This window comes from Venturia canescens, chromosome 1 (genome assembly GCF_019457755.1).
Source record: "Venturia canescens isolate UGA chromosome 1, ASM1945775v1, whole genome shotgun sequence".
Lineage (NCBI taxonomy): Eukaryota > Metazoa > Arthropoda > Insecta > Hymenoptera > Ichneumonidae > Venturia > Venturia canescens.
The window spans coordinates 8,205,063-8,232,365 of NC_057421.1; the positions used below are offsets into that span (position 1 = coordinate 8,205,063).

Here is a 27,303-nt window from a genome sequence, read left to right on the forward strand (position 1 = left end):
GCTCCGATACAAGGCCACTCCTCATCCTCCTCATCGAAGGTGGAGTCAGAGCCACCTACGAACACGAATAATACTACAATTTTCAAGTGAAGGAATTTTCTGCAAGATGACGCTACTTTGAAAGCAACGCGGACGTTTTAATTTAATATTGAGAAAAATTACGGCAAATAATTCTAGATTTTAAAGTAAACGGTGAATTTCAGTGATGAAAATATTCATAATTTATCATAATTTTTTTTATTAAAATGTTCATTGCACATATACAATCTGCGTTTTGTTATGTACTTGCTAATGCGCTATTACCATTAAATCGGCATATTTTTCAGAAATGTTACAAACAGGTACAAAAACTAATCTAAGTTTGTCTATTTCGCCTTAATTAAGCTAATACATTCTTAATACAAACGCTATAAATACGATGTTGTATATATCATTATTTTTTAACTTCTCGAAAAATCATAATTTGCCTCCTGTATGCGTACGGAAATAGCTCGGAGAGTGGATCATTTGGTATTTCGTTATTTGTTTTCTTCTTTATTAACGAAATTTTTTAAAAATTGAAGCAACGTAAAACGTTCCGATTACTACATTTTCCTATCCATGTGTTTTTTTTTTCTTCAGTAAATTGTTCATATTCGTTCAATTATTATTTCTCATAATCACAATAGTGTTTGTTGGAGGCAGTCTTCAATTTTCTCTTATTTATCACTGAACAGAATTTCTGTATGAGATCGTGAGAAGAAAACCTCGGTTGCATGAGACGATGATCACATATCAATCTCACGCGTATCGTGTTATTTCAACAAATGAAGTTATTAATGAGTCCGTAAAGGGCTAGCGATAACATGGTGAAGAAAATGACGATTAGAGCTCTCTGCGTGAGTTACTTTGTTGTTGCATATACGCACTGAACATTCAACGGTACGAAACGCATGTCTTTCGTTTTATATAAATCAACACTCGTTTGTCTCAATGATGGTGTCACTCCTTAATTATTCTTTTATACATATGAAACATAATGAGAGAAAAACAAAATTCTGTACAGCAATAAATGATGTTCGAGTCTCGCAATTTTTGCTCCACAACGAAATATAATGAAATGCATGAAGTCTCAAAGACCGATTCAAGTGTACTGGATGACAGTATATAGAGACGTATCTTTTCACGGGGATAAAAAGTGAAGTATCGATCAGCTGGAGCGAGAAAAAAAAATTACAATTGCTTTTGTTTTTTAACACATTTTTTTCTTTTTTTTTCAATTTAATCGGTAGATGTGCTTAAAACTTAATTCACAATGTTACGTAGGACATAACTACTTAAACTATGTATAGTTTTGTTTGGATGAATACTTCGCTTATGGTGAGGGCTTCCTTTTCGTTTTTATAAAGGTAGAGAGACTACAAAGGTGGTACGTATCCGTTAATTCAACAATGTGGCATAAATTATAAACTACCGGCAATTTCTCCTATTTTTATGTATAGGTGTGAACCGTTTTTTTTTATTGTTTTTTTTTTATTTTTATTTTTTCGTTTGTTGCTCATCTCGTTTTGTTAATGAAACTTAGACATGTAGAAAAAGTAAGAAAGATTGAAGAGAAAAATATACGTATTTACAGGAATACAAAACATTGTGTCTATACAAAAAAGAATATTTTTCTTCTTGTTTTGTTGTAATTATTATAGTTTAAATAGATACAAATGAGATTTAGCCTTAATCGTGAAAATAATTCGAGTATTACGTGCTAAATGAAGAAAAAAAAAAAAAAAATCATTTTAAACTAAATTCGACGCAATTTTATTGTTGTTGCTTGTGTTCTATTTTTATTTTGTGTTTGTTTTTTTATTCATTTTTCTTTTTTTTTTCATTATATATACGGCGTTTGGTCCCCCGCAAATATCTTATGGTTGCTGTTTTGCCTTTCTTGTTTCTTTCTTCAAAAACTTTGTACACTTCGAAAGCGAGAAATATGACTACTGGGTGAGTGAAATACACCTCATTTTTTTTCTTTTCATTTCGTTATACTCATATTCATCCATCCTTTTCTCACACTCATTAGTTCTCTGCGTTTAGTAAAAAAGGGGTCTCAATCGAACGAGGAACCTGTGCAGAACGAGAAAAGAATGGATTAATATGGTGAAGATTTAGTAGAGAGACATTGAAGATCGACGTATGATCGTCGATCGTATTGCTCCTTAAGGTCGTCCATAAAGTATTGATACGCACATTTACACTTGTGCGAACGCACGCGTACGTACACACACACGCATATACACACACACACACACATACATACGTACAAACTTATCCTGAGAGTTTGGGCTTCGATGCAAAAATAGTAGTAGCGAACGAAGCCGCAGAACGCTCGTTAATGGAATTAGCCAATAGTAAATGCTTTTCTCTGGTAAATCGATACTCAATACGACTAAACGACGATCTTAAACGTCGTTGTATTATTATTTCTGTTTTATCCTGAAATTTTAAGTATTGGATAAATATATACAACTATTTTACAGTCTCCTAGCTTTAGTAATACGTTGCGACGCTCTCGAGCGTCCCAGTTTTTGCCTAAACGACGGAAGCTTCCCTTGCCCCTTTTTTACTTTGAATTTCTCGACAACCCCAATCGTCGTCGAGTCTCATTAAACCAGCGGACTGAATCGCGAAAGAAAAAGACGAGGTGTTTCTCCCTCGCGTTCCAGTTGCTCGTCGATTCAAGAGTTTCGACGATTCGAGAGCCTTTCTAGATCCTTAGAATACATGTTCAGCTGCGCGCGTTCACTACGATAACGTGTGTATCTATAACAATAAGTAATTCCGTAGGTGTCAGACTCAACTTGACCAAGTTCGAGAGCCTTCTAAAAACAGTAAACCAATATTAAGTTGGGGCTCTACGCTCCTTTTTCGTTTCGCAAAAAAAAAAAAAAAAAATACAAGTTGTTGGAAAATACTGAGTTATTGCCAGATAACCCGCTTTCATGACCGTCCAATCATCGGAATCGAAGAAATTCTCATTAAGGGATGATAATTTTCGAAAACAGGAATTTCAATTTTGCGAGACTCACTCCGAACCTTTTGACATGACGGTTGAACATTTTTTTCCCCTAATTGTCGAAATAAAGCGTTCCATGTCATCCGAGGTTTTTCCATAAAATTTTTATCATTTGCGTCAAATTTGAGAAAAAAATGGAATTTTGAGCGCAAAGACCCGTACAGGGAAAAATGGTCGTTTCACCTCCAAAAATGAGATACACGTTCGTTTCCTTTTTTTATATATATAATTTTTTTAGCACTGGCCTAATATCGAACAATCGATGACACTATGGCCGATCGACATAAGTTCGCACGTAAACTTAAACGAGTCCGTGAAATTCGAACGCGACTCTCTATGCTACAAATTGATCATCCCACGATTATTTAGTGTTTTTTTTTTTTATACAATTCATATCTTGCTACAGCCTTCCCCATTTTTATCGCTCCGTCGTCGCGCAAAATACGAAATCGCGATTATTTTTTTCGTATCGTTAATCTTCATTTTTTGTACTCCATGCGGCGCGAGTCTAACGCACAATAAGTAAATTAATTGTATTGTGTCAGGTGTACAATTGAAAGAAATAAAGGAGAGAAAGATAGATAGACATACAGAAGTAGATAGAAAAAAATGAAAACTTTACACTCTTTACTTAGTCCGGCAATGTATAAAACGTATAATACATCAGTCTGGTCATTCGCGAATGACCAAATACTCACTATATCCTGAAGCCTGTTTCTTTTATTTTAAATTGATATATATGTGTGTATATATATGTACGCAAGTTGGTCTCGTGTGACGCTCGTATCTCAAACCGTGAAACTATGGCATTGATTCGTATGAAACGATATTATTTTCGTCGACAAAGATGCGGCGATGTACAGATGGAAAAAGTGCACACGATCGATAAAACGAAAAGCGAAAGAGTCTTTCTCGCTTTTAATGACATAACGCAAATGAATTATCGATAATAGTAACAGATTAATCGATACAAGAGCGAAGACAATGAGACGCGGGATGTAACGAATGACTCAGTGAAATTATGTGCAACTTTCTGCTGTTTGGAAGAACATTTTGTATCGTTAATTTAAGATTCGATCGTTAATCTCCAGATGCGCGAAGCCCTTGAACTACTTATTTCTGTTTGTTTTTCTCATATCTCGAAAAAGATGGAAAAAATTACCGGGAATTTCGAAGAATAAAAACTGGGATACGTTCGCAAACACCCAGAGTGTAACGCTATCTTGTTTACGAACGTACCGGTATTTTTTTGTCTGCTTTTCGCTTCAAACGGGGCTCACGACTGGAAAATCTGAGATTATTGAAATGCTAGAGCGTACGAATTGTCGGAAAAAAACAGTGATTCCAACTCTGTTCGTTGTACCCAGTTTCAAGATATAAAAGGGGGATTTTGTTGATTTCGAGGGCGCGTTGAAGTGTGCACACGTGTATCAGCGAGTGTATAAATTTCAACGAGGGAGAGGGGATTCTCATTCAATTTTGAGAAAAGTACCGGTATTGGCTGCCGCTCTAACGAGCAATGGTGTTTTCCTGCGCGACGTCGACACCGTCTGATAAAGATAATTACCCTGAAGCGTGCCGGTCAAAGTCTTTTGTCTCTTAGCGCTAGGACTGAGCTCGTACTCAAAGGGCTCTTCTTGCTTCGATATATTGAGCTGCATGTGGAAAGCTTCTTTGTTGTCCTCCTCGATATCAATTTCGTCGTAAAGGTGTTCAGCGACGTCGACGTCACAGTCTTGACTGCTTTCGTCGTAGCTGTCAGTGACAGAGTTAGCGGCAACGTGTCCGTGGACTAATTCCTCGCCGTAGGTGGTGCTCTCTTCGGTAGCCTCGTCACCGGAGCTCTCCGTCTCTTCGGAAAGATCGCTCCCCGTGCCCGCGTATTTCATCTCGCCACGTTCCAAAAGTTCCAGATGATCAGGGTATATCATCGCCTTTTTTATTGCGAGCGGATCCTTTCGCGACCATTTGGATACTTCCTCGTCCATTTTCGCTATTTTCGCTGGATTTATCGCCCAGAGGCAACCTTTCCGTTGGTTTCCATTGCCAGCTGGTTTTTCAATCTTCTCGAAACACTTGTTCAGCGACAGATTGTGCCTGACTGAATTTTTCCAGCCGTTCGGAGCCGTTTTGAAGTATGGAAAGTGTTCGCTGTAATGAAAAAAACAAAACAATATTTTTAGATTATCATCCGATATCGTAAACGAAGATTTTTTTCAAATTTCATTTCATCACTTTGAGGGAGAAAAAGAGAGCGAGACAGAGTAAAAATGCTCAATTCCACGCGTGAAATTGTTTTTGCTATAATTGCGAAATGAAAAGGGGGGTTAAAATGTGAGGACCAGACGGCACGACCGAGGCCACACAGCAGGCCTATTGTAAACAAAGAGAAGGGTCACGAGAATTTCTCGGGGGACTGTACCCCGGACAACGAGCACCTGGTGTGTGCCCCGCGACGCAAAGGGGCTCCCCCCTTCCGCTCTCCTCCTCTTCTCTTCTCTTTGCCATCTCGCTCCACATGTACAAAATGGCAGCTCCCTACCCACCGACCGAACGAGGGACCGAGAATAAAGAAGGGACAATACTTTTTCTCCCCCCGTGTACCCCTTGTAAGTATGCGCTGTGTACCCGCAGGAGTACGAACTCACGACGAGACCCAGGGCTTCACTCGTATCCTACTTCTCTCTTTCTCTCTCCTTCCTTCTCTTTCCCTTATTCATTCACTGTCTCCCTTTCTCTGGTTTCACTAACCGCAGTATGCCCGAAAAATTCTCCAGAGCCGAGTCCTCTGACTGAGAAAAAGTACCATAAAGAGAATGAAACAATTGTTCTTTACTACCGGTGAACGAGTATACGAACGAAAAATATTACTTGACAAAATGTATTCACTCATGCGAAAAAATCCCGAGAGCTTTTTCTACCCCCAAGGATTGATGAGAAAGAGAATTTTTGCTTTTCGGATACGAATTTTGATGATTTTAGTAATTAAGCATTAGTTACACGTATGCTCGAGTGAGTAGTTTTGTTTCATAGGAATTTAGAAATTTTGCCAGTTCGAAAAGACTTCGAAAATTAGGATAACTTGACAACGTTGTGGAAACAAAATATGCGATGATGAATGAGACAGAGAGTTTGGAAAAAACGTTTGGAAAATTATGGTCGAACAACTTTTTTGCTCCCTGTGAATCGTAAGTGTTGCTTATCCAATTCCATATTTGAGATATTGCTCGCTCAATTACTGAAATTTTACACATATTTCGTTTTCCATATAAATATATCGATTATTAAATCACGTTCAAATCATTATAAAATAAAACGATTTTTTGTGTGACGTCCATTGGATGAAAAACGATTGATCGAATCAATGTATTTTCGTAAATTGATAATGTTAAAAGTCAGAATTTCAAAATTCTATTCCAACGAAATATTTTGTTTTGAAGATCCGTGAAAGTTATTCTTGAGAATGAAGATGAAATGAATCGTTCAAAAAATTAAACACGTGCAGCACATTGAAATGTAATTTCAGGAAAAATTCAGTTGACAAAAGCAACTCTGCATTATCTTTGTTGTTGAAGAAGCGTTTTCCCAGATCACAGGTTGTTCCATAGAGCAAACCCACAATAATGTAACATTACGAAATGTCTTTGCTGAGTAAATTTGACTGACGTAACCCATTGCTGGCTGAACCCACGTGACGAACGAAAATTTGCCACTCGCGATCTAACGTACGAAGAAGTTTGAAAGAAAATTTCTTCGAAGCGATATTCATATGAGCATGCACAGGTTACAAAAGACTTTTGCTTACCACATGAAATTGTATATCTCGGAGACGGGTAGAGAGCCAGTTTGGCTGTTTTTAAGAGCCATAGCGATGAGACAGGAATAAGAGTAGGCTGGTTTCGGATAGGGTTTCTCGTCGAACTCCGAAATATCGATGTCCCTCTTCATCGAAGCCGGTAACGTCGTTGTGCTCGTGTTCATGTGGACATTATTGTTGTAGATTTGTTTTCTAACGTGATGAGTTTGTCCGTTATTGGGTAGAGACGAGGGGGCTTGTAGAATTTTGAAATTTCTCACTCTAATTTGTGCAAGTGGATTGATCTTTTGAGGCGTTTGAGAGGCTTTTCCATTGGTCACGTGTGAGACGAAATTTTTAATACTCGAGCCATTGGTGAGTTGAAACTGTTGTTTGGATTTTAGGCTGTTTGCGAATTTGGGCGTTTCGTCGATTTCGTCGTCGGACTCTTCGTCCTCGGTTTCCGTGATGTCGTTCTCGTACTGCTCGTTGTCGTACTGTTCGTTTTCCGTGTCGTTACCAGTTTCCGGATCCTCCTCGATGTCAACCTGTTCCTCTTTGATGTCGGTCTTCGATGAGAATGAAAAGTGTCTTCTCGTGCTCGAGGATCCCGTCGACGATGGGTTGTTACTGCTGGGCGTTGGGCTCCGAACCGACGAATGCGGCATCACCGAGTTCGGGTTGACCATTATCGTCGCAGCGTCTCCACCACTAAGGTCAAGGTTGAAATTACTACAAATAGAAAGGAGAGATGGAGATAGAGAGATATTCGGAGTGTACGGAAGGACTCGAGATTATCCGTCGAATGGATGACGGAAGTGTGCGGATGAATGATGAGAAACATAAATAAAAGAAGAACAAAGAGTTCGAATACAAAGAAGAGAGAATAAGCAAGATTAAATAGAAGGAGAAGATCGTGGAGGAGGAAAAAGCCGGTCTTGGCAATAGCAGAGATGGAAGTAGTTCGCAGGGGTCAAGAACTCGTGGTTCGACGACCCCCTTAGGGGCAAATTACAACGTCGCTTGGAAACGCCGATCGATCGACTATGGGACAAGGGGGAGGTGAGAATAGACGACCACAGCGTCGACAATTGCTATAAGCAGGTCAGTAAACTTCGCTCTTTTATTCCCGCGCTAATGATATTTGCGGGCTTATGGGCGTGTGTTCAAGTTTTCGGAAGTAAAAAAACAGCCGACACGACCTTCATAGATTATATGGAGTTTGTGGCAAACGCGAATAAACTCTATCGACTATTGATAGTCTGACAAAACGATATTTATTTAAATCTTCTCTCAATCTCTCTCTCTCTCTCTCTCTTTCTTCTTCTCTCGAATCACTCTCATCACTCGTCAGTTATTTGATCGAATGTTTGAGAATAATCACCTGTGCGAACTGTTGCTATTTCCATTGAGCAAACTAGCCGCTCCGAACCATCCGTTCAAGTCCCCCTGGCATCCGACCGGATCGTCGTCGAGCTCGAGCGGCGACAAATCCGTAAAGTTAAAACCGAGCTCAGGATGACCACCGATTACACCCTCGATCTCGCACTTTATGTCCACGTCGAGCATCTCCTGGAGGGATAAACTGTCCGTGCCGAGATAGTAATCCATCGTGAGCCAAGGGTCCCTCGTAGGTCCCTGATCCAGCCCAGTGCTGTGTCTGCTCTCTGTATCCAACATTCACACGACTGCAAAGACAATAAAAACAATAAATTATTATCGTGGTAAATTTCTAGCTTCGTAATAGCATTGAATTTCGTTTTATTTCATTCTCCAGTGACTACAGATAAATACCAAGGAACAAATTCAATGTTTCATGGGACTTCATGGAAATTGAAGCAAATTATTTTTAACTCAAGATTGTTTGTAACGAAATTAAATCCGAAGTTTTCTGGCTAATAACAAAAAGCCCTCGGATTTTCTACGTCCGAAAAGCACAACAACAAAAAACCTCACCAGTGCCGCAAACGAGAAATTGCCAAGAATTTTACAGCAGAGAAAATTCCGAAGTTGTTCGTGCTTACAATATCTCTCGCAAGAAAATAAGAAAAATGATGGAACGATGAAAATCATTTTCTGCTTAACCGACAATGCGTAGCACAACTGAGCGGTCACCCATCCGAGTAATGGACTAGGTTAATGGAACTTATGACGGAAGGCCTAGGAAGGCCCCGGAAGGATTAATAATCGGATAAGATACGAGGGAAAGAGACGATTATACAGAAAAATGTGTCGCAACGTCCTCTAATATTTATTGTCCAATAATAGCAAGCACAATTGACTCTTCGACAAACAACTTGAATGCAAAATGATCGAGCGGGCCGCGATTGTGCGGGCGAATCGATGGCGTTTTAAATGAATAATTTAGAGCGTACAGAGATTATCATTTAAATAGAATATTATGAACGATAAATTCCTGGTCGGGCGATAAACTCGAAGAGTGCGTTTATTCTTGCCAAGTGTATCAAAAGGGGATGGTAGAAATTGCGCGAACCGTATTTATATCGCGATCGTAGGATTCTCCATGCGTGCTCCGACCTGGTACAAGGCAAAAGATTATTTCCCTCCCTCCCTCTCTCTCCGTCCGTGCTGCTCGATTTCGTTAGCTTGCTTACGGACGGGAGACTTTCTCAGTTGGCAATGATTCGATTTACCGCCGAAATTCAACGGTAAGCAATAAAGTCGTGTGCGATTATTCCAGCCCATAAGAAAAGCATTATCCGTACAATTATGCGAGTCGGTACATTCCAGTCTTCGCCGTATAAGTAATTACATATAATTCTAATTCGCGTGTACGTACTTTCATACTTGACGCAAAAAGGGAGCAGCCCATTTCAGAAAAAGAGCGCGTTTCGATCGGAATAAGCAACAATTTAAGAAGGAATAACAAAACACAAAAACCCACTACGAACTTGTACGAACCATGTAAAAATCTAGCATCTATATAAACATGTGTGCCAGTCTGTGTGTCGTAAGTATACAGTTCGGTGTGACCTCGCGTGTACGTTATGTGCAGGAGAATGAGTAGCTCGTGAGTCTCACCAACAACGAGGGTCTTGAACCCGCAATACGAGCGAGCGCGCGAGAGAGAGGGAGAGAGAGAGAGAGTTTGAGTGCTGGCTCTCGCCAGCCAGTTTTCCAACTCGTGGGTGTGACTGACTCATAGTACTATAGCCGATTTACTATAGAACGTGTAAGGCTCCGATCCCTCGTAGTAGATCGACTTGGCTACGTAGTAAGAGAGTGTATGATGTGGTATGTTTTCTGTGCATATATATAACAACGTTTATATATATATAACACGTGCATTTAAAAAAAGCTTTATATATATTTATGGAAGTGGTTTGTTGTGGGCGTACGTACACGGCCCTACACAGGCGTGCACACACGCTCTCTCCCTCTCTCGTCTGTACAGATATATTAAACCATGCTGCATCTGCGTTGCGTTATCCTGCCCGACACAGGCAAGCCGCTTGTTGGACGCTCGAGACTCGCTCGACGAGTCTCCTCCGACTCGAGATCTTTCATCTTTCCTCGCCTCTTTCCACGCTTCTATATATCGTATACACGTACGTATAACTACTCGATATACGCAATTTTCTTCATTCTTCCTTCGGTAAATGGAGTCAAAGGGCGGGGGCCGGGGGGAGGGGGAGATAAAGAGGTGCATGCAGCAGCAGCAGCAGCAGCAGAGAAAGAGAGAAATGGATTAATGCGCGCAGTATCACATTGTACATGCTGCGGAGCCCTCTCTCTCTCTCTCTCCCTCTCGCACGTTAAAAACTCGTTACTTTTTTCATTCTCCTCTTTCGTTGTTTTTTTCACTCTCGTTCTTTCTCTCACACGGTGCGCTCGTACGAACACACTCGTGGGTCGGTGATTCTGTTGAACGTACGGTGAATTCGATGGCCTACTACGCATACTAAATTATCAGCTGAAGAACTGACCCTGCTTCTCTCGCTCCCTGCGACCACCGCGCAAATACACATTCGTCCGTACGTTTGTGCATGTGTGTGTGTGTGTCTGTTTTGTTTTTATACGCATGCATCTCTGCATCTCCGTGGCGTATCGGTGCCTCAAAACCGCACGTATCTCGATTAACATGTGACGAAATCGCCGATGCGGGTCACAAAACTCGTTTTTTTTCATTTATTCATATTTTTGCCCTCCGTCGCGCCCTCGCTGCTCGCTCTCTCACACTTCCTTGGTCTCGCTCTCGCTGTCGATCGTCCCGTCACATATAGCAGTGCCCGGTATGTGCACCACATGGCCCAGTCGCGCTTACACACTGAATATATACGATTCGTGCGGAACGCATCAATGAGAAATAGAGTAAAGAAAAGGTGTGTAAGCTTACGATAAAATTTATCAGGGTACGTCACAGCGCGTGTAAGCTTTCCGTTTTTTTCTTCTTTTTCATCAACTTCTTGCTTTTTTTTCAGTTTCTATTCGATAAGACACGCGGTCGGGTGTTTGCGAATGGATGATCGGAAAATGCGGCGATAAGCGTTTTTTTTCGCCCTCGATAAGGAAGCTCCGAAGATTTTTACCTGTTGACGACGCTGAAGTTCACGACGTTGGAGCCCAACGAAATGAAGGAAAAAAACATTTGACGTTGAGCAATTTTTTTATTTCACGAAGCATCGATGCAGCTTGAAAAACTACGAATTGCAAATTCGACAGAGAACGAAATTGGAGAATTAGTGAAATTATTGGAGGCTTTTTTGAAATCATTTCGTTGGACTCCGACGTTGGAAACTTCAGTGTCATACCTGTTGAGGGGATCTTGTTGGACGCGTTTTGGCGGAGGGGAACTCATCAAGTGGGAGAAAACGTTCGTAAATTCGGAGGAAAGTGATCGGAAGGTTTTCATTGTCAGAAGAACTCGGGCTGCTCCCTTGTTAATTGTTCCAAGTGCATGGAAAAATTGGGCTCTTTCGAACCCGCATTACCCGAAGGGAAAGAATCAGGCTCGAGGTGACTATCTTACTTGGGCGATGGGACGAAAAATGATCGAAAACGCTGCGATTTTTGAAGAGGAGGGAATTCGAACCTCGATTCTTGCGTACGTGCCAATGAGGCGTCGAGAAAAAACACTCTCGAGACTATTTTGACCTGCTCCGGGGCAACGATTCGCTCTTGTTTCAAGAGGAAGCTTCGACAAGTTTAAGCAACGAGCCAGCGGAAAGAGTTACGACGAGATGCGGGGCGCGCCCAACCGGGCGAAGGACCAGAAATCATTCTGACCATTTACGTCCATCTCAATTTGTATTAACCGCATTTTTCTCCCGCCCCTCTTCCTCCCTGCGCCACTCCACGTCTTTCGTTAACACTCAACACAATCGAAACGACCAACGAGCAAATTAGTAAGAACAATCTCGTGACCGAGTCCCATGCAGCGTCCAATTATCCCTCTCGACTTCTTGACTTGGATGAAAAATCGTGCGGACGAAAATAACGTAAAGCTCGTTCAACGGAACTTTGCGGACGTATATATTTCATCGGTTTTTCCATGTTGGGATCGATGAGCTTCGAAAATTGTTCAACTTTCCTCGTGTGACAACTCTTCACAAAAGTTTTCATCGCTTCCGTAAAAACCTTCGGTTCTCGTCGTGGCGATTGAGCCATCACGAAAAATGAAGGAAATTACGAGCTCAAAATATATTTTTTGCAAAGCCTCCATATTACACGAAGTTTGAAAATCCCAAGAAAATGAGAAAAACAACCGAAGCCAAGTGCATTCGTCGCCGGCTGCGTTCGCACCCGGAAATCATTGATGGGTTGTTGCAAAATGTTGTGAGACGAGGATCCGCGATTGCAGGGAAAATGAAAATCGTGCGTTCGGAACGTCGAGGAACGAGGACGTCCTAACGAGTCCCCGACGCGTTTCAAGGTTAAAACTTCCTTTTGGAGAAACGAAGTCGAGCGGCGCGCAGGTGGATAACTCGAGACGTTTATTTTTCGCTCGGTTTATCATATCGAGTGAGTGTTTTCGTATTCACTCGAGTACAAACGAGCGCTTTGCGGCTTGGTGTGGGAGAGTTTCCGGGAATATTTGGCCTTATCTAATTTCACGATCGTTTTTTTCTTTTTCACGCTAGGTGAAGCTCGCAGCACACTGACGAAGGTGGACGCCACGGGGAGAGGCCAAGGCGGGGGGGAGGAGCGAGTGGGAAAGGGGATCCAAGAGACAAATGACGGAGAGAGAACGAGCCAAGAAAATTGAGCCGGGAGGGAGGGCAAGGAAATTTTTGAAGGAAGCGATGCTCGTAGGTCACGCTCCGAGTAACCGCGAGACTGACGAGCAGAATGGAAAGAGAAAAAAAATGGTTACGGGGAACGGAGAAAACGGAATGCAGAAGACGAGTGAAACGTACGCGCACGGAGAACGACGACGAAGATCGAGGGAAAAGAAAAAAGGGAAGAAGGAGGAAATGAGAGACTGCAGAAGGGGCCAGAAATACTGAGACAAATACTTGTACACGAGTCGAACAAATACCACTTAAACTTCGTCAAGAGTATTGCAAATAAAATGAACGTATAAACGGGATACGGAAGGATGAATTATCGTGTGTATATTGCGGATAAAAAACGCATGTTCTTTGATGGACGAAAAACGAAGACGAGGGAGGCATGACGATGAGAGACGTCCTTGAAAAAAAGCTAACGCGCTCCATTGCGTTTGAACTGGGAGGAACAGTCTGTGCTCCTTGGCCGAGTGTAATTCTCGAGTTTCGAGTCGTTCAACGCTCACTCTAAGTTTTCGTTGAAATAAATATTCTTTTTCAGCATATATTTTGAAGTGTTTTTTCGATATGGAGCCAGTCGAAAAGTTTTCTTCTTCGCTATTTTGAGTTTCTTGAAAAATATTTACATTTTGGGGGGGTTTTGGGAAGCTGACGGAAAAAGCGAGCGACGAAATTTGCGGGTTTTTAACTCAGAAATTGGATATTTTTGGGCTCTCGCTGCGTCCGCTGATTCTTCGACTGGTTCTCCACTCACTCGCTGCGTCGGGAACAGCTCGATCGTGATGTTTTCAGAAGTGGACGAAAGGTTCGTGCACATCGACGGGTTTTCGGATCTTTTTGACCCCCGAGAAACGAGGAATGGCGAATCCACTGAAGACAGTTTGCGCCCGACAACGGACAATTGTTGCCGCTCCTTCATCGGCAAATTCCCAAAATTCTCGTTGCTCGCTCGGCCCCAAAATCGTGAGGAAATCGGCGGAGAATTTCGCCATAAAATTATTTGAGTGGGCAATCCATCGAAAAGCTGCGTTCGAAGCAGCGCAGTCGGGAAAGAAAATGTGGAGAATCGGATAAACAAAAGCTCGAGAAACTTGGCTTTACCGAAAAGTAAATTTCGTCGAGTATTGCCGAATTCCGAGAAAATTCTACAGCGTCATTGTACCAGTGAGGACGATGGGGAACGATGGTTACGGAGGCCGAGCAACCTCTGCGCTGAGTGCAAGAAAGCCACGGGAGTTTTACAGCGGTGTATTCCCGGCTCAAAATCTCGGTAATCTTCTGCCCATTTTCTTAGCCTCTGTCTCAATGTTTGGTCCCTTTGTGAAACTTTCAACGAGCAGACGAAAAAGGGCTTCGAGTGTAGCGAATAATTGGAAAAGAAACGAGAAAAAGCTTCTAAACGAGCCCGGAGAATATATTTTTTCTCGATTTCTCCATTGCCTCTTCCCAAGTCCTTGGTGCTCGGTCACGGTTCTTCGATTTCGCAACGAATTCGCGCTGAGGTAAGGTCGGGTGTGTCGCGGTTCGAGATCGCTTTGCCAACCGAAAAAACAGGTATTCGTAAATTGAAAGAATAATCCCATCCGCGCGGTGAAGGGGCTGAACGAGTCGGTCACCGAAATATCAAGAAGGTTATTTGCTTGTGGAATTCGTTTGAATATTTGACCAACATCGAATCCCGACTCTCTCCACTTCTCGTCGGGGCCTTGCCGATATCGTGTTTTTCGATATTTTTCAAAATTCACGCGTTTTCGAGCACTTTCACTCGGAAAAAATAATAAAAAACGACGATGCGTGAGCACTCGAAGTAGACATTTTTTTGAAAACTGTTTTAAATTGATGCTGAGATCGTAACGAATCAGTAGAATTTTTATTTCTATTTTGTAACACCGAAAAGTGTCTTGAGAACTGTTTTTTATTTAGGATTTTGAATTCTTGCACGGAAACGCTCGCCCCCGCGCTGTTTCGGGCGACGGAGTAACTGGATTTGTGAAAATAATGAGTTGCGACGCGTATCATTGGTTTCTCGTGACTGAATGCAATTAATAAAAGTTTAAAAAGACCAGGAAAATTGTGGACTCGTCGCCACCGTCGACGCATCAATCATCGGTGGATTTGTACTTTCTGCTCTCACGAAAGCGTCTTTCATTGTGAGATTTTAATAAAATAGATGATAAAAGTCCACAAACGTGATAATAATTCGTAAAATTTGAAAATAACACAGAGCGCACGATACAAATCTAGAGTTTTTGCTATCGGAGTGACGTCGCGTTGGAATCACGACACTGAAGTTTCCAACGTTGGAGTCCAACGAAATGAACGAAAAAAACGTTTGTAATTCACCAATTTTTTATTTCACGAATCGTTGGTGCAGCCTGAAAAACTACGAATCGCAAATTTGGCAGGGAACAAAATAGGAGAATTACTGAAATTACTGGAGAGTTTTTTTCGATCATTTCGTTGGACTCCAACGTTGGAAACTTCAGCGTCATTTGGAATCCAACATGGCCGATGGGCCTTTAGACATTTGGAAAGCAGAAGAAAAAGAGGATTTTTCAAATGGAGGTTAAAATTTACGTTGCATTTTTATGAACAAATACTATTGACGTTTCTCGTTTACTTTTTATGAAATCTACAATAAACACATGGATTTTTGTATCTTTTCTTACACGGTGTAAAATATCCTATTGAGATTTTAGTGAACAGACAAAAAGGGGGGAGAATGCAAAGTTTTTGGAAGCGATGAATTCCCGATGAAACTCGCGGATTCGTTCCATCGAAATTGAGCAATAAGATCGAATTTTCGATGCCTGCAAGCTCGTGGTATTTATACTCGCTCGCTTCGGCAAGCTCGAAACAAAGAGGACGGAGAAGAAGAAGAAGAATCGAGGAAAAAGCGAGATTAAGGGGAGAGAAAAAATGAATAATTGCTCGAATACACGAGATCGAAAAGAGCGTCGTTGTAGCATTATATTTCGCGAATGGTGCTCTCGAAACGAGCAAGTAGCGTTCGTACTACATAGTAGTAAGTATATTTTGAGCGAGCCAGCGAGCGAGCGCTTCCCCGTGTTGTTCTCTCTCCCTCTCGTGGCGTTCTCGCGAGGGGCCTGTTCTGGACAAGGCGCGGATCGTTCTTTGTGATCGGTCTCGGGCGCCGAGAGAGAACCGGTTTTCATTCGGGATACACGAGAGCCGGAGTCCGCGCGCGCGCACTCTCCAGAGCTCGGAAGGTAAATCGTTCGCTATGTGGGTCCCGGACGATGTATTTTTGTAGTATTATCGTAAGAACGAAAGATCCGATAAATCATTCCAACTAAATTCCATGGGATACATCCTCGTGCATTCGAGCTTGTATGGACGAACAAAAAATCCAATTCGAAACGATATTTAAGTAAGAAACGAGATATTTATGCTTCGTCTTACCATTGTGGTACACATTTCCATCAATTATGTCAATTGCAGATTCAACTTCGTCTGGGAAAAATCAATCACCTCGAAGCAGAGTCGACCAATTTTTCAACGGGGGAAATACCCTCGCAGACAGTTTTCCAAGTCAAAAAAACTCAGGAAAAAACTAGATTACGTGGACCTGAATGAGGATTGTGGGGACTGAGAAAAATCATGACGCTGAAGTTTCCAACGTTGGAGTCCAACGAAATAATCTAAAAAAACTCTCAAATTATTCCAGTGAATCTCCAATCTTGTTCCCTGCCGAATTTCCAATTCGTCATCTTTCAAGCCACATCAATAGTTCGTGAAATAAAAAAATAATGAATTATAAATATTTTTTTCGTTCATTTCGTTGAACTCCAGCGTCGCAAACTTCACCTTCGTGAAAAATCGAATTTCAATAGTTGCGAAAGAGCCGGAATATTCCTGCTCTTTTTTTTCCAACGAGTACGATTTCATCGTGTAAAAAATGAGATTGAATTGTATTTTCGGAAGAGGGAAACTTCGGCAGAGACGCGAGAAAGACTTCGTCAAACTTAATTGCGCCAAAATTTGACTGGAATTCAATTGAAAGGGTTGCTCAGGAAAAATAATCGTTGAGCCTGTGTCACGGTCGGCTTCACTACGAATATGAACTCGTAAACGATAAGTTGAAGACGCGGTTATTCTCTTGGATTTGCGCATAAATCGTAATTCATTTTCGATGCACACGAGTCTCGCCAACTTCCTATCTCGTGTTCACGAAGCACGCCAATTAATTTCAAATCTTCAATGTGCATAAGCGTCAAAGCTTCTTTCAACAATGTAAAATGATAATGATTCGACTCGAGCGAAGTGAGACGGTTTATGTACTGAAACGAGATTTTTTATTCCCATTATGCTGGAATGAGCGATAAGGCAACTGTGTTATTGCTGCTGATGGGGTAGAATCACGATACGTGAGTTTTAAAAATCACCAGGATTCGTAATAGCGGATAGATTTTATAAGAAAATTGTATAATAATGGAAATTCGGGTGGTTTGAAAAAAAGATTTGGAAGATTTATAAATTCGGCAGGTCTCGTTCAGTGGGTCAATTATTCGATTATTCCAACGAATAAGTTCGACAAAAGGCAAAGGTTGTGTAACGCTGAATATCGGCGAAAGGAAGAGGCATAAGAATCAACAAAGGGGAACTTAAAACGGTACAGGATGCAGAACGAAAGGGGGGTAAAGGTGTACGCGAAATCGGGGACTCCCTTTGTTCGTGAAGGCGAAGAGAGAGAAAATAAAAAGAGAGCAAGAAGCGAGAGAGAGAGAGAGAGAGAGAGAAAAGTCTGTTGGTTGGTTCATCCTCGCGCGCGTACATCAAGAACTCGTCGTTGAGCGCGAAGACCCTTCGTGTATACGACAGGTGCGAGAGGAGGTGGATCGCTCATCCGTATATACGAAACGTTAAATTTTTCACCAGCCTCGACCACACGAGTCATATTTATGTTTTCGTTAGTGCATTTGCTCTGTGTAAGCAGCGACACTGACATTTCGTATGAAAATAAAACTGATTTAGACGACGCCTCGAGAGAGAAAAAATAAATAAAATGCGTTGGATAATATTTTGAGTTTTTAAGGTAGTTCATTAAGGAAAAAATTTTCTTAAGAAAGTCTTGAAATTTAAACAGAGTTTGAATGGACAGTCGACCGACGCGCGTATCAAATTTTAAGGGGTTCGTCTCATTGGTTATTGAGATAAACGTGTTTAAGTAGGAAGAAAAATACACAGGGTCACAGAAACTATGCATAAAAAATCGCTCATCTTTCCATATAACGAATGAACGGTTCTTACGGAGTTTATGAAAAAATACCCAATAACAATGAAGTATGTAATGAAAGTTTGGGAATAAATTCGAGACGATTATCTTGCTAGTAATAAAGATATATTACGTTGAAGATTTAACGAAATTGGTAATGAGCACTCTTGTAACATCACATTCGCTTATTTCGGCATTTTGTCTTTTTGTTAATACTTTTTTCTCGACCCATTTCCCCTCGTCTTTTCCCTTTGGGCTCTCAATGCGATTTTGACATAAAAAAATGCTGGAAATAAAAATTTGCAAATTGCTTCCTCAAGATGGTCAAGATGCACGATGCTCAAAGCTTACTCTATGAGGTGCTATATTTTTCATTTTGGCTTCCTCGTAGAGGAAGCTTCGAGCATCGTGCACCTTAACCACTTGAGGAAGCAATTTGCAAATTTTTATTTCCAGCATTTTTTTTGTGTACAAAGAAATAATGTATTTTCTCTACTTTCTTTTACGAACTTTGATTTATCTCTTTGTTTAAATTCATAAAAAAAACTAAATGACGAGCCATCAGAAAAAACAATTTGCAACTTTCAATTTTCATCGTTTTTCTATTTACATTGAAATTAAATAATTCCGACAACTTTGCTGGAAAGTATAGAGGAAGACTTGTACACGATATCTTGCAAAATTTCCAAAAATTCAAGCGGTTAGACGATTTCTTGAAAAACTCATATTTTCGTAAAATTCAAAAAATCATAAAATTTAAACTACTCAACCGATATTCCCCAAATTCAATACCAACCTTCCTATTATGATAATCTATTTATAAAAAAAAAAAATCAGTAATAAATCTTAAAGTTTTCGGAAGTTAGAGCGACGACACCCTTTTTATGATTGAAAATTATCAGATAATGAAGAGCTTGTATAGATTAACATCTGTGCAAAACGGTAGCCCTGCATCTCAAACCGTTTCCGAGTTATAAGCGTTTTAATTTGGCAGTGCCATAACATACACACACACATCCGAAGATTTTTTCTAGATATGACTTTTCGATGTTTTGGGACATTTTGAGCACATTGACATTGAAAACTGGAAAAAAAAAATTTCATCATCAAAATTATAATATTTTCGCCAGGGACGAATGAAATTTGGGGTTCGGTCAGTGATGGATCCCCGATTAATTAAGGGCTCGCAGTTTCATTCGCCATGAGATGAGTTAAAAAAATTTGTTTACAATTTCGAATTAATAACTGTGACATTACTTTAAAGTGATTATATCTTTAATTAGGGAAGGAGAATCGATCGAATTCAAGCACCCATAAAATACGATCCTTCGGGCATGATCTACCTTAAACGATTTTATCAATCGAATTGGAAAAACTTTGAAAACTCTACAATTAACGACGATCCGAGAGAAAAATTTTCTACAAACGTCAAAATTCTTATGCTTTTGGTTTTTGTTTAAATTTTCAATGGAAAATTATCGAGTTCGAACGAAAGAATTCCACTCGAAAGACGTTGTCTCGACTCGGGCTCGATATAAGGAAAGAGTCAAAAGAAGTTCGGGGCCCGAAGAGAATCGCGACAAAAGATTTCGGCGTCAGGTGCTACAGTGTGTTTTCTTAACGGGCCTTCGGAGAGGATTCGTGACGAAATATAAAGAAGCGGAAACGACGTTGCGAGAATAAGAGAGAAAAAAATGAAGCACCGAAAGAGAAATAAAAGGGGAAAGAGTGGAAAAGAGTTGGCGATATCGCGGCTCGATATAGCAATACGTTTAAAAAAATCTATAGTTATTCACGTAACAGAACCTCTGCGCTGGTTGGTCAAGACTTTACGAGCTCGCCACACGCAAGAATAATCCTTCCGCTTCTTTTGCTATTCATCCGCGCTCCTCTCCTCCTGTGTCTCTGTTTTCAGGCTCGCCCCTTAACCGCTCTTTCAATATGATCGGTCGACAAATATTTTCGAATAAAACGCGAACCATTGAAGGAGGAAGAACCAAAAAGAGGGCGAGGAACGTTGATTTCGGACTGAAAATTTCAGTGAAAATCCAACCGTCCGATTCGTCCGATTTCGAAGAATTTTTACAGGCCCGTTGACCGACGCTCTCCGTATTCTTCGAAAAATATAAACCGTCAAAAAGACACTCGAAAATACTGAAATTTCGAAGCAACGGAAAATAAAGAACCCGGGTAACGAGTTTCCCGGGCAGGATAGTCCGGAAAAATTACAACTTTTCAATCGACCGAGGGCTTTTCACGACCGCTCAAAGTGCGTGGAATTCCAAAGGGATTTTCTATCAGGGACGAAGGATTTACCCAAAGCCCGCTAAGAGAGCAGCGACTTTGAAGGCCGACTTCCATTAATTTACGTCCGCCCCCGGTCTGGCCTCAGTCTAAAGTAGAAAAATCATCCCATAAAATAAACAATCCCAACACAAATAGACAATTTGCACGTAGAATGACGACACTGAAGTTTCCAACGTTGGAGTCCAACGAAATGAACGAAAAAAACGTTTGTAATTCACCAATTTTTTATTTCACGAATCGTTGGTGCAGCTTGAAAAACTACGAATCGCAAATTTGGCAGAGAACAAAATAGGAGAATTACTGGAATTATTTGAGAGTTTTTTTCGATCGTTTCGTTGGACTCCAACGTTGGAAACTTCAGCGTCATGTAGAATGCTCCCACGTGTATTATTATTAAGCTGCTAATTAACGAATATCCAAACTTCGGTCGAAAATAGGCCAAGGTTCGAACAGGTTGAAAAAAATAAGAAATCTCACGAATAATCCTGGTCGATGTCTCTTTCGAGGGGCGGGAATGAAGGGGGCAACCTTGATCTTCGTTGCAAGTGGCATAAAAGCGTTTTCCTTCTTTGACCCTGGCCCAAGCTATTTTTCTCCCGCTATCTTTTGCGCTCTTTCTCGAGAGAAGCGTTTGTGCACAGGTCATAGGGGCTTTGTGAAAGAGAAGCCTAGAAAAGCGAGGTGCCTTCTCGCTCGTCGAGCCTTCCAACTCGCAGGCAGCCCACCGCCGTCAGCAGCAGGTAGGAGAATCGAAATTCCTTCACGTTTAAGTGTACGCAGGGCGCTTGGGGCGAGGGGAGAGTGAGCAGGGGGTCGAGAGAAATGGAAAAAACGAAGAAGGTCCGTCTGAGAAAAGGCCCGGGCTAAACGTAGCCTGAAACGCCCCTAAGGACTGTGCGCCAGTTGTAAATATAGGCCCGGAGGAGGATGGGAACGTAGTTTATAAATCGGAGGCCCAGTCATAAAACATCGCGCGGGAATAACGCTTCAGAAGAATTCCGACCCCAACAGTGCATTTCGATGCACCTTTGCGATTTTAATACTTCATATCTGAATTGAAACGCTTGTTTCTTCGTTGAAAACGAACAAAAAAAACGAAGAAAATCGAATACCGACTGTAGGTAAAAATTTTATTTCAAATCCCGGAAACTTGAGGTCCCGAGCGAGGAGCAATTCGACATCGAAAATGTTTGATTCCCTCAAAAAATGCAAGACAAAAGCGTCGTTAGTCGCGCGGGGCCAAACAGATCCCTTTTTCAGTAAGAAAGCTTTGGAAATTCATCAATTCGTTTCCAGACGCGGTCGCCCGTTCTACGAAGTGCACGTTACATACGCAGTCTGGGTTTTGTCTCAGCTCGGCTGTTGGCCAGATCTCGGGATGGACCGATCGCACACATCGCCGTCTCTCCTTCCCCCCCCCCCCCCCTCTCTCTCGCCCCGGAACGCCGAGTACAGTTCTGTATCTGGTCCCCCGAGCTGCCGGGGTTGCTGGCATCATCCCCCTCGTCGTCTCGTTTCGCAAGTATCGATCTGATACTCCCCGCCAAGTTTGCAAAAAGAATGAGCGAGAGAGAGAGAGAGAGGCCGCGAGAGGGGGAAAGTACGTCCCTGCTGCGACCGGGGAAAACTACCCCTTCGACGAGGCTCCGGTTCGACCGCTTGCGCGCTAGACCGTCTGTGCTGTACCGGGGTACAAATTCTCTGTGTAAGTCGCTCCTCGCGCACACGCACGAATGTGCGAGGGTCATGCGTGAACGTAAACGAATCTGCGCCCCTTTCGGGCGGTTCGGCGGGGAGTCGGCGAGCGCGGCGGCGAAGGGCGTAATTCGGGGGATTCGAGCTGTCAAACTTCGGGGATTGCGCCTCTTTGCTTCCGAGTACTCGAAGTATGCGTACGAGTCGACGTCATTGGACGCGGTACGTGTTGGGAGAGAGAGAGAGAGAGCTCGTAGAAAGGGAGACAGCCCCACGAGCGAAGGGGAAGCGGCAGACAAGGACACGGACTACCGGGGGCAACGCTCGAACAAAAAATATAAAAAGGAAGGCAGCCGAGTCGGCAGGGTTGGGTTTTGACGTATATACCATTTTCCCGACGTAATCGACGCTCGTAATTGTCACGAGATCTTCTCGCGCTCCTCCCCGTCGCCGGATCGATTCGCGAACTGCATTTTTCGACAGGCTCACTCGCAGCGTTTAATCATTCAGCGGCAAACGTTTTCACAAACGATATTTCGACGGGGGCGAATTTTTTCGAGTCTTCGGTCGAAAGGAATTATTGGTCCCTCACGAATTTTCGGCGGCAGCGATGCATCAAGAAACTCATTGATTGTTTTGCTTTCCTGCGAGAAAAGAGCGGGGCGATTGAAACGTCTCGACGGCTCAACTCGTTCGAGAGAAAAAAAACGATCGCGCTTTTCTTCCCCTTTCGATAACAGTATCGATTCGCTTTATCGTCGAACCATGAACGAAGCACTCCCCCCAGCCGTCCGACCAGGGCCCCCGAGATGCGCGTCGCGCGTAGAAAAACTTGGTTTTTAATTCAACCCCGCCAACTTTTTATTTCTCAGTTCGCGAGACTTTTTTTCCGCTACTTTCTCTTTTTCACTATTTCTCATTCTTAGAGCCCGGGAAGAGTCGCAGCTCTGCGCTCCTCGGCTCCTTCCGTCGCGCCCATTTTCTCGCCACTTCCGAAGAATCGACAAAATTGGCGAGACTTTTTTTTCCAAGAATATTCGAAGCGAGACATTTCGCGGCTCGCGCAGTCGCTGCCTCGAACACTTTTTCTCATTATTCTCGAGAAATCCACGAAACTTTGTCCTCGAATAGTAACTGTCAAAGTTTCGTGACATTTGAACGAGTTTCGGGGGCTTTCGTTAACGGAATAATTGAGCTGTCGATTTCGAGACTCGGTTTGGACGATTAGACGAACAGAAATATATTTATGTAAACGGGATGTCATGAGATAATACGGGCCCCGTGCGTACGAGAAGATCTACGAAGCTCGAATAAAAATGTACAATCTCCCTCGGGCTAATTCCGTGATATAAGAGCTGTCGCGATCCCCGACCTCGTCTAAGACGGGCTCAAAAAACTCGGAAAATAAAATGAGAAACAAAAAATGTGCAGGAGAAAAAAACCGCTCTGAGGGTGGGCCGAGAAGCGCCGGAGTTTCGCATTTCGCGCTGACGAGTGAAAGTATAAGACCTTCGATCGAGATCTCTTCCTCCCTTTTTTTTTTTTTTACTTACGAAAAGACCGACTCAAATCCATTTGAGAATCGAGGGAAAAGAAGGGAGCGCGAGCAGCCTGGGCCAAGTTCGAGTGGACCGGAAACCGCCTCTAGAAATAATATCTCGAAGTCTCGGAAAAACTCGAGGCTACGCGGTGAACGGGCGAAAGAAAAACACTCTGCGATCGAGCTCACGAGACTCGTTATTTCGATGGGAGATAATTCTTTTTTTCAAAATGATAAAAAAAATGTTCAGGCTAATGCTAAGTCGCGAGTGCACGCGGCCAAAGCTTTCGAGGGGAAAAATATTTTTACGATGTTTTCATTCGCGTAAGTGCAAACGTCGATCTTGCAGGATATTTTTTTTGCAGGAATAACGGATTTTTTATTTCGTCGTTAATGTTCGCGGTGAAATTCATGTGGAAGAACGCACCGTGAATCTTTGCTTCCCAGCAATTAATTTAAAACTGTCATTATAATTTTGAAGTTATTTTTATTCCGTTGTACTATCGAGTAACGATAACTTTTCTTCGTAAAAATGAATTCGGGGAGGGAATAAATAAAACAGTTGCAAAGTCCACAACGGAATATTGATTCTAAAACTATTATTGAATTATCGAAGAATCGCGTTGAATATCGTTTCGTAAATAATTGCAAGTGTAGGGAAATACTGAGGAAGGAAAATGTGAACGATTTGAGTTTATTTTTGTCGATTCGCCTGCGAGCCTAAATGTGGATATACGTGGATATATAGCGACGTATGGCAAGGATATTTCCTGCACGGTGTGCATATGGCGGGGGCCTGCTGGTTGTAAGGGCCCACGGAGGGGGAGAGCAGAGGCTTTCAGTTCCCAGAAGGTTCCCACGGTCAAAACTTTTCCTGTCCCTGTTTCGCCTTGCTCGAGGAGCGTGCCAGCGACACGAAAATCGTCATGATCGTCATCGCGATCAAACTTCCACCCTCAACAAAAATATGAACTTTCGAGAACGACTCAAAAAACGTGGGTTATCATTTTTTTTGTATTTTCAACTGTTCCGGGAGTGTTTTGGAGATACCGAGAATTTTTTTCGTTCGCAGTTCGAAGCTGGGGTTAGAGTACGCGATGGGATCAATGGAAAGAATGAAAAAAATGGAAAAAAACAGCAACAATGTAAACTCTACAAAGTATTGAAAAATAAATGAACGTAGCCGGAGGGAGAAAAGAAAGAGAATAAAACAGCAGCTTTTGTCATTTCCTGGGGCCAGTAATCTTGGCGAATAATTAATTACGAGAAACACCCAGAGGCCATGACCGAGATGAAGAAAGGCGAATAAAAAGAGAGACGAACGAAAGAGGACGTCGAGAGGTCGTGAAGCTCGTTGGTTTCCCGCCTAAAATTCCCTCCCGTCCGAATCCATCCTCCGTGTAGCACGAAGAAAAAATGGCGAGAAAAAACGCGGGCGTTTGGCCCGCGTCCGGTCGCATAAAATCGTTGTGAACCGTTGCGCGATAGAGAGAGAGTGAAAAAGAGAGTTTGAGGCAGCGAGCGAAAAAAAGAAAGAGAGTTGCCATGACTACCGAATTTGTAATTGTTCAATAATATTTATCACACGCGCGAATGTGAAAATATTCATAGTTTCGTGTTCGAAAAGTTCAACCGTCAAAATATTTAGCTCACCGAGAGGTGTACCTACGATAATAATACACGAGACGGAAAAAAACGTACGAGACAAAATATACCGGCGGCAACGTCGTTGGCGCGCGAGCCTCTATCATTCTCCGCACACACGCACAAATCACACACGAAAACTCGTTCCCGCGTCAATCTGACACTTCCACGTTGTCTCGAATACCGGAGCCGGGTAACTCGTCGTTCAAGCCGGTTTTTTCGATGCTCTTAATTTTTCCATTAATCAAATATCGTTAAAGGCTCGTACGTCGTCCTGAACGAGCGGATTGCAAAATAAAGATTGCGGAGCCACATTTCCACCGTGTGGAAAGAAGAGGAAAAAAATTCGCCGTTCCCGAGTCAACTCTTTATTCCTCATCGACTATTTACCACTAATTAAAACGTAAACAAAAGATTGTTATTTCATATGTAATAGGCAAAAAAAAAGAATAACACGAAACCTACCGTGGTTTTGACGAGTCTAGCACTACGTCGTCCTCTCGACCGAACACCACTTTCACACATATATAATTCACAATTTATCGTTATTTTTTTCCCTTTTGCGGATTTCTTCGTTTTTCAGCAACTGCTCGTGTATTTTCGGCTCAACGATGAATTTAAAAAAAATATATGATACGATAGATTTATGTATTTATGAATACATATATATGTAATAATAATATAACGAGGGGGGAGTTCGGCGACGGATATTCACGGGCCCGCGGCGGGTGTTGTGTGTAGTAAAGGAAGGCGCGCAAGGCGAAACCCGTGGTGTACGAAAAAAAACGGAACACACCGACACAGGGACCCCCGTTCACGGAACTGAGGATCAACGTTGACGTGCAGTCTCGTTGTGAACAAAGAGACCACGCAAGATTTCAAATTCACGATTTTCTATTGGTTAGAGACGGTCACGTGACTTTCCCGCTGGTATATCATTGGTTATTGAGGCGCGACGAGTCTAAAGACAATTTTTGAACGAAGCCTCGCACGTCACAGGATAACGTTGAATTTTCAACAACATCAACTAATTTTTCGTTAGTATATAAAAGTTTTTACTATTTTCGAAAGGCACGATCATTTGTTCGTTGATCCACGAGGTCCGACGGGCTTATAACGAGTGTAAACATTGAGTAACCGCAGCCACCTCCCGACCATCCCCATTCTCAAAATGGCCGAACCCGAACAGTCCAAAAGCGCGAACGAAATCGTCTTATTAACGGATTACCATTATTTATTTTGTCGCCCAACACACCGTTAAATGAATTTCAAATAAAAATGAAAATTTTGAGTATTCTTTTTCTCACAAGTTCCACTTTTATCCCATCGGTTTATTGTGACGACAGACATCGCGGGAGCGCCGCGGGGAAGGGGGAAGCGAGCCATGGACGAGTCCACTATTTCGCCCGGAGTGGGGGAACTCCGCAGGCGTTCTAGAGAGGGAAGCAGAGAGTAAGAGTCGACCGAGTGGGGAAAGAAAAGTTGGATTACTCCGGAACGAACCACTACACACAATAATGGCGGGAGAATGCACTCTTTGCCAATCTATAGATGTCTATATATTTGCTATTCGCACGTGCACGAGCCGGCTCTCGATTCGTAACCAAGTTTTACCGCGTGTTTTGCCCCAGCAGTGAAAACAAAAAACATATATTTATAAAATGCGCGCGATCACTCGTCGAACCTGTATCGAGGCGTGCAGTTTAGATGAGAATTTTCGCACAATCACTGATTCTCTTTCCCATAGCTATACTAAAAATCACAGAATTGCCAATTTCTGGCCCGACA

At 42.2% G+C, this 27,303-nt stretch overlaps 1 protein-coding gene and 1 long non-coding RNA gene across 5 annotated transcripts; one reads left to right on the plus strand and one right to left on the minus strand.

The window, feature by feature from the left end:
- Positions 1–221: 221 nt before the first annotated feature.
- jumu (jumeau) lies at positions 222–27,282 on the minus strand. 3 transcript variants are annotated; one of them, XM_043432952.1, is made up of 4 exons: positions 25,981–27,282; positions 8,230–8,533; positions 6,855–7,556; positions 222–5,200 (listed from the first exon to the last, which is right to left on the minus strand). In XM_043432952.1, exons 2-4 carry the CDS (start codon positions 8,523–8,525, stop codon positions 4,519–4,521), a joined length of 1,680 nt encoding a protein of 559 aa, XP_043288887.1. In that variant the 5' UTR covers positions 8,526–8,533; positions 25,981–27,282; the 3' UTR covers positions 222–4,518. The 3 variants fall into 3 exon arrangements, with proteins under 3 accessions (XP_043288887.1, XP_043288885.1, XP_043288886.1); XM_043432950.1 differs by having other exon boundaries at positions 6,855–7,577; XM_043432951.1 differs by lacking the exon at positions 25,981–27,282 and adding an exon at positions 25,573–25,886 and having other exon boundaries at positions 6,855–7,577.
- Positions 10,251–16,826, plus strand: LOC122418868 (uncharacterized). 2 transcript variants are annotated; one of them, XR_006262735.1, is made up of 3 exons: positions 10,251–10,414; positions 12,947–14,363; positions 16,556–16,826. It is a non-coding gene; the product is annotated as an uncharacterized lncRNA (long non-coding RNA). The 2 variants fall into 2 exon arrangements; XR_006262736.1 differs by lacking the exon at positions 10,251–10,414 and adding an exon at positions 11,598–12,827.
- Positions 27,283–27,303: the final 21 nt, after the last annotated feature.

Coding starts and splice junctions, on each gene's coding strand:
- jumu (XM_043432950.1), bottom strand. CDS start 8,525: ATGTTGGATACAGAGAGCAGACACAGCACTGGGCTGGATCAGGGACCT. Junction 7,578..8,229: donor AATAGCAACAGTTCGCACAG/GTGATTATTCTC, acceptor TTCTATTTGTAG/TAATTTCAACCTTGACCTTA. Junction 5,201..6,854: donor GAGATATACAATTTCATGTG/GTAAGCAAAAGT, acceptor TTTTCATTACAG/CGAACACTTTCCATACTTCA.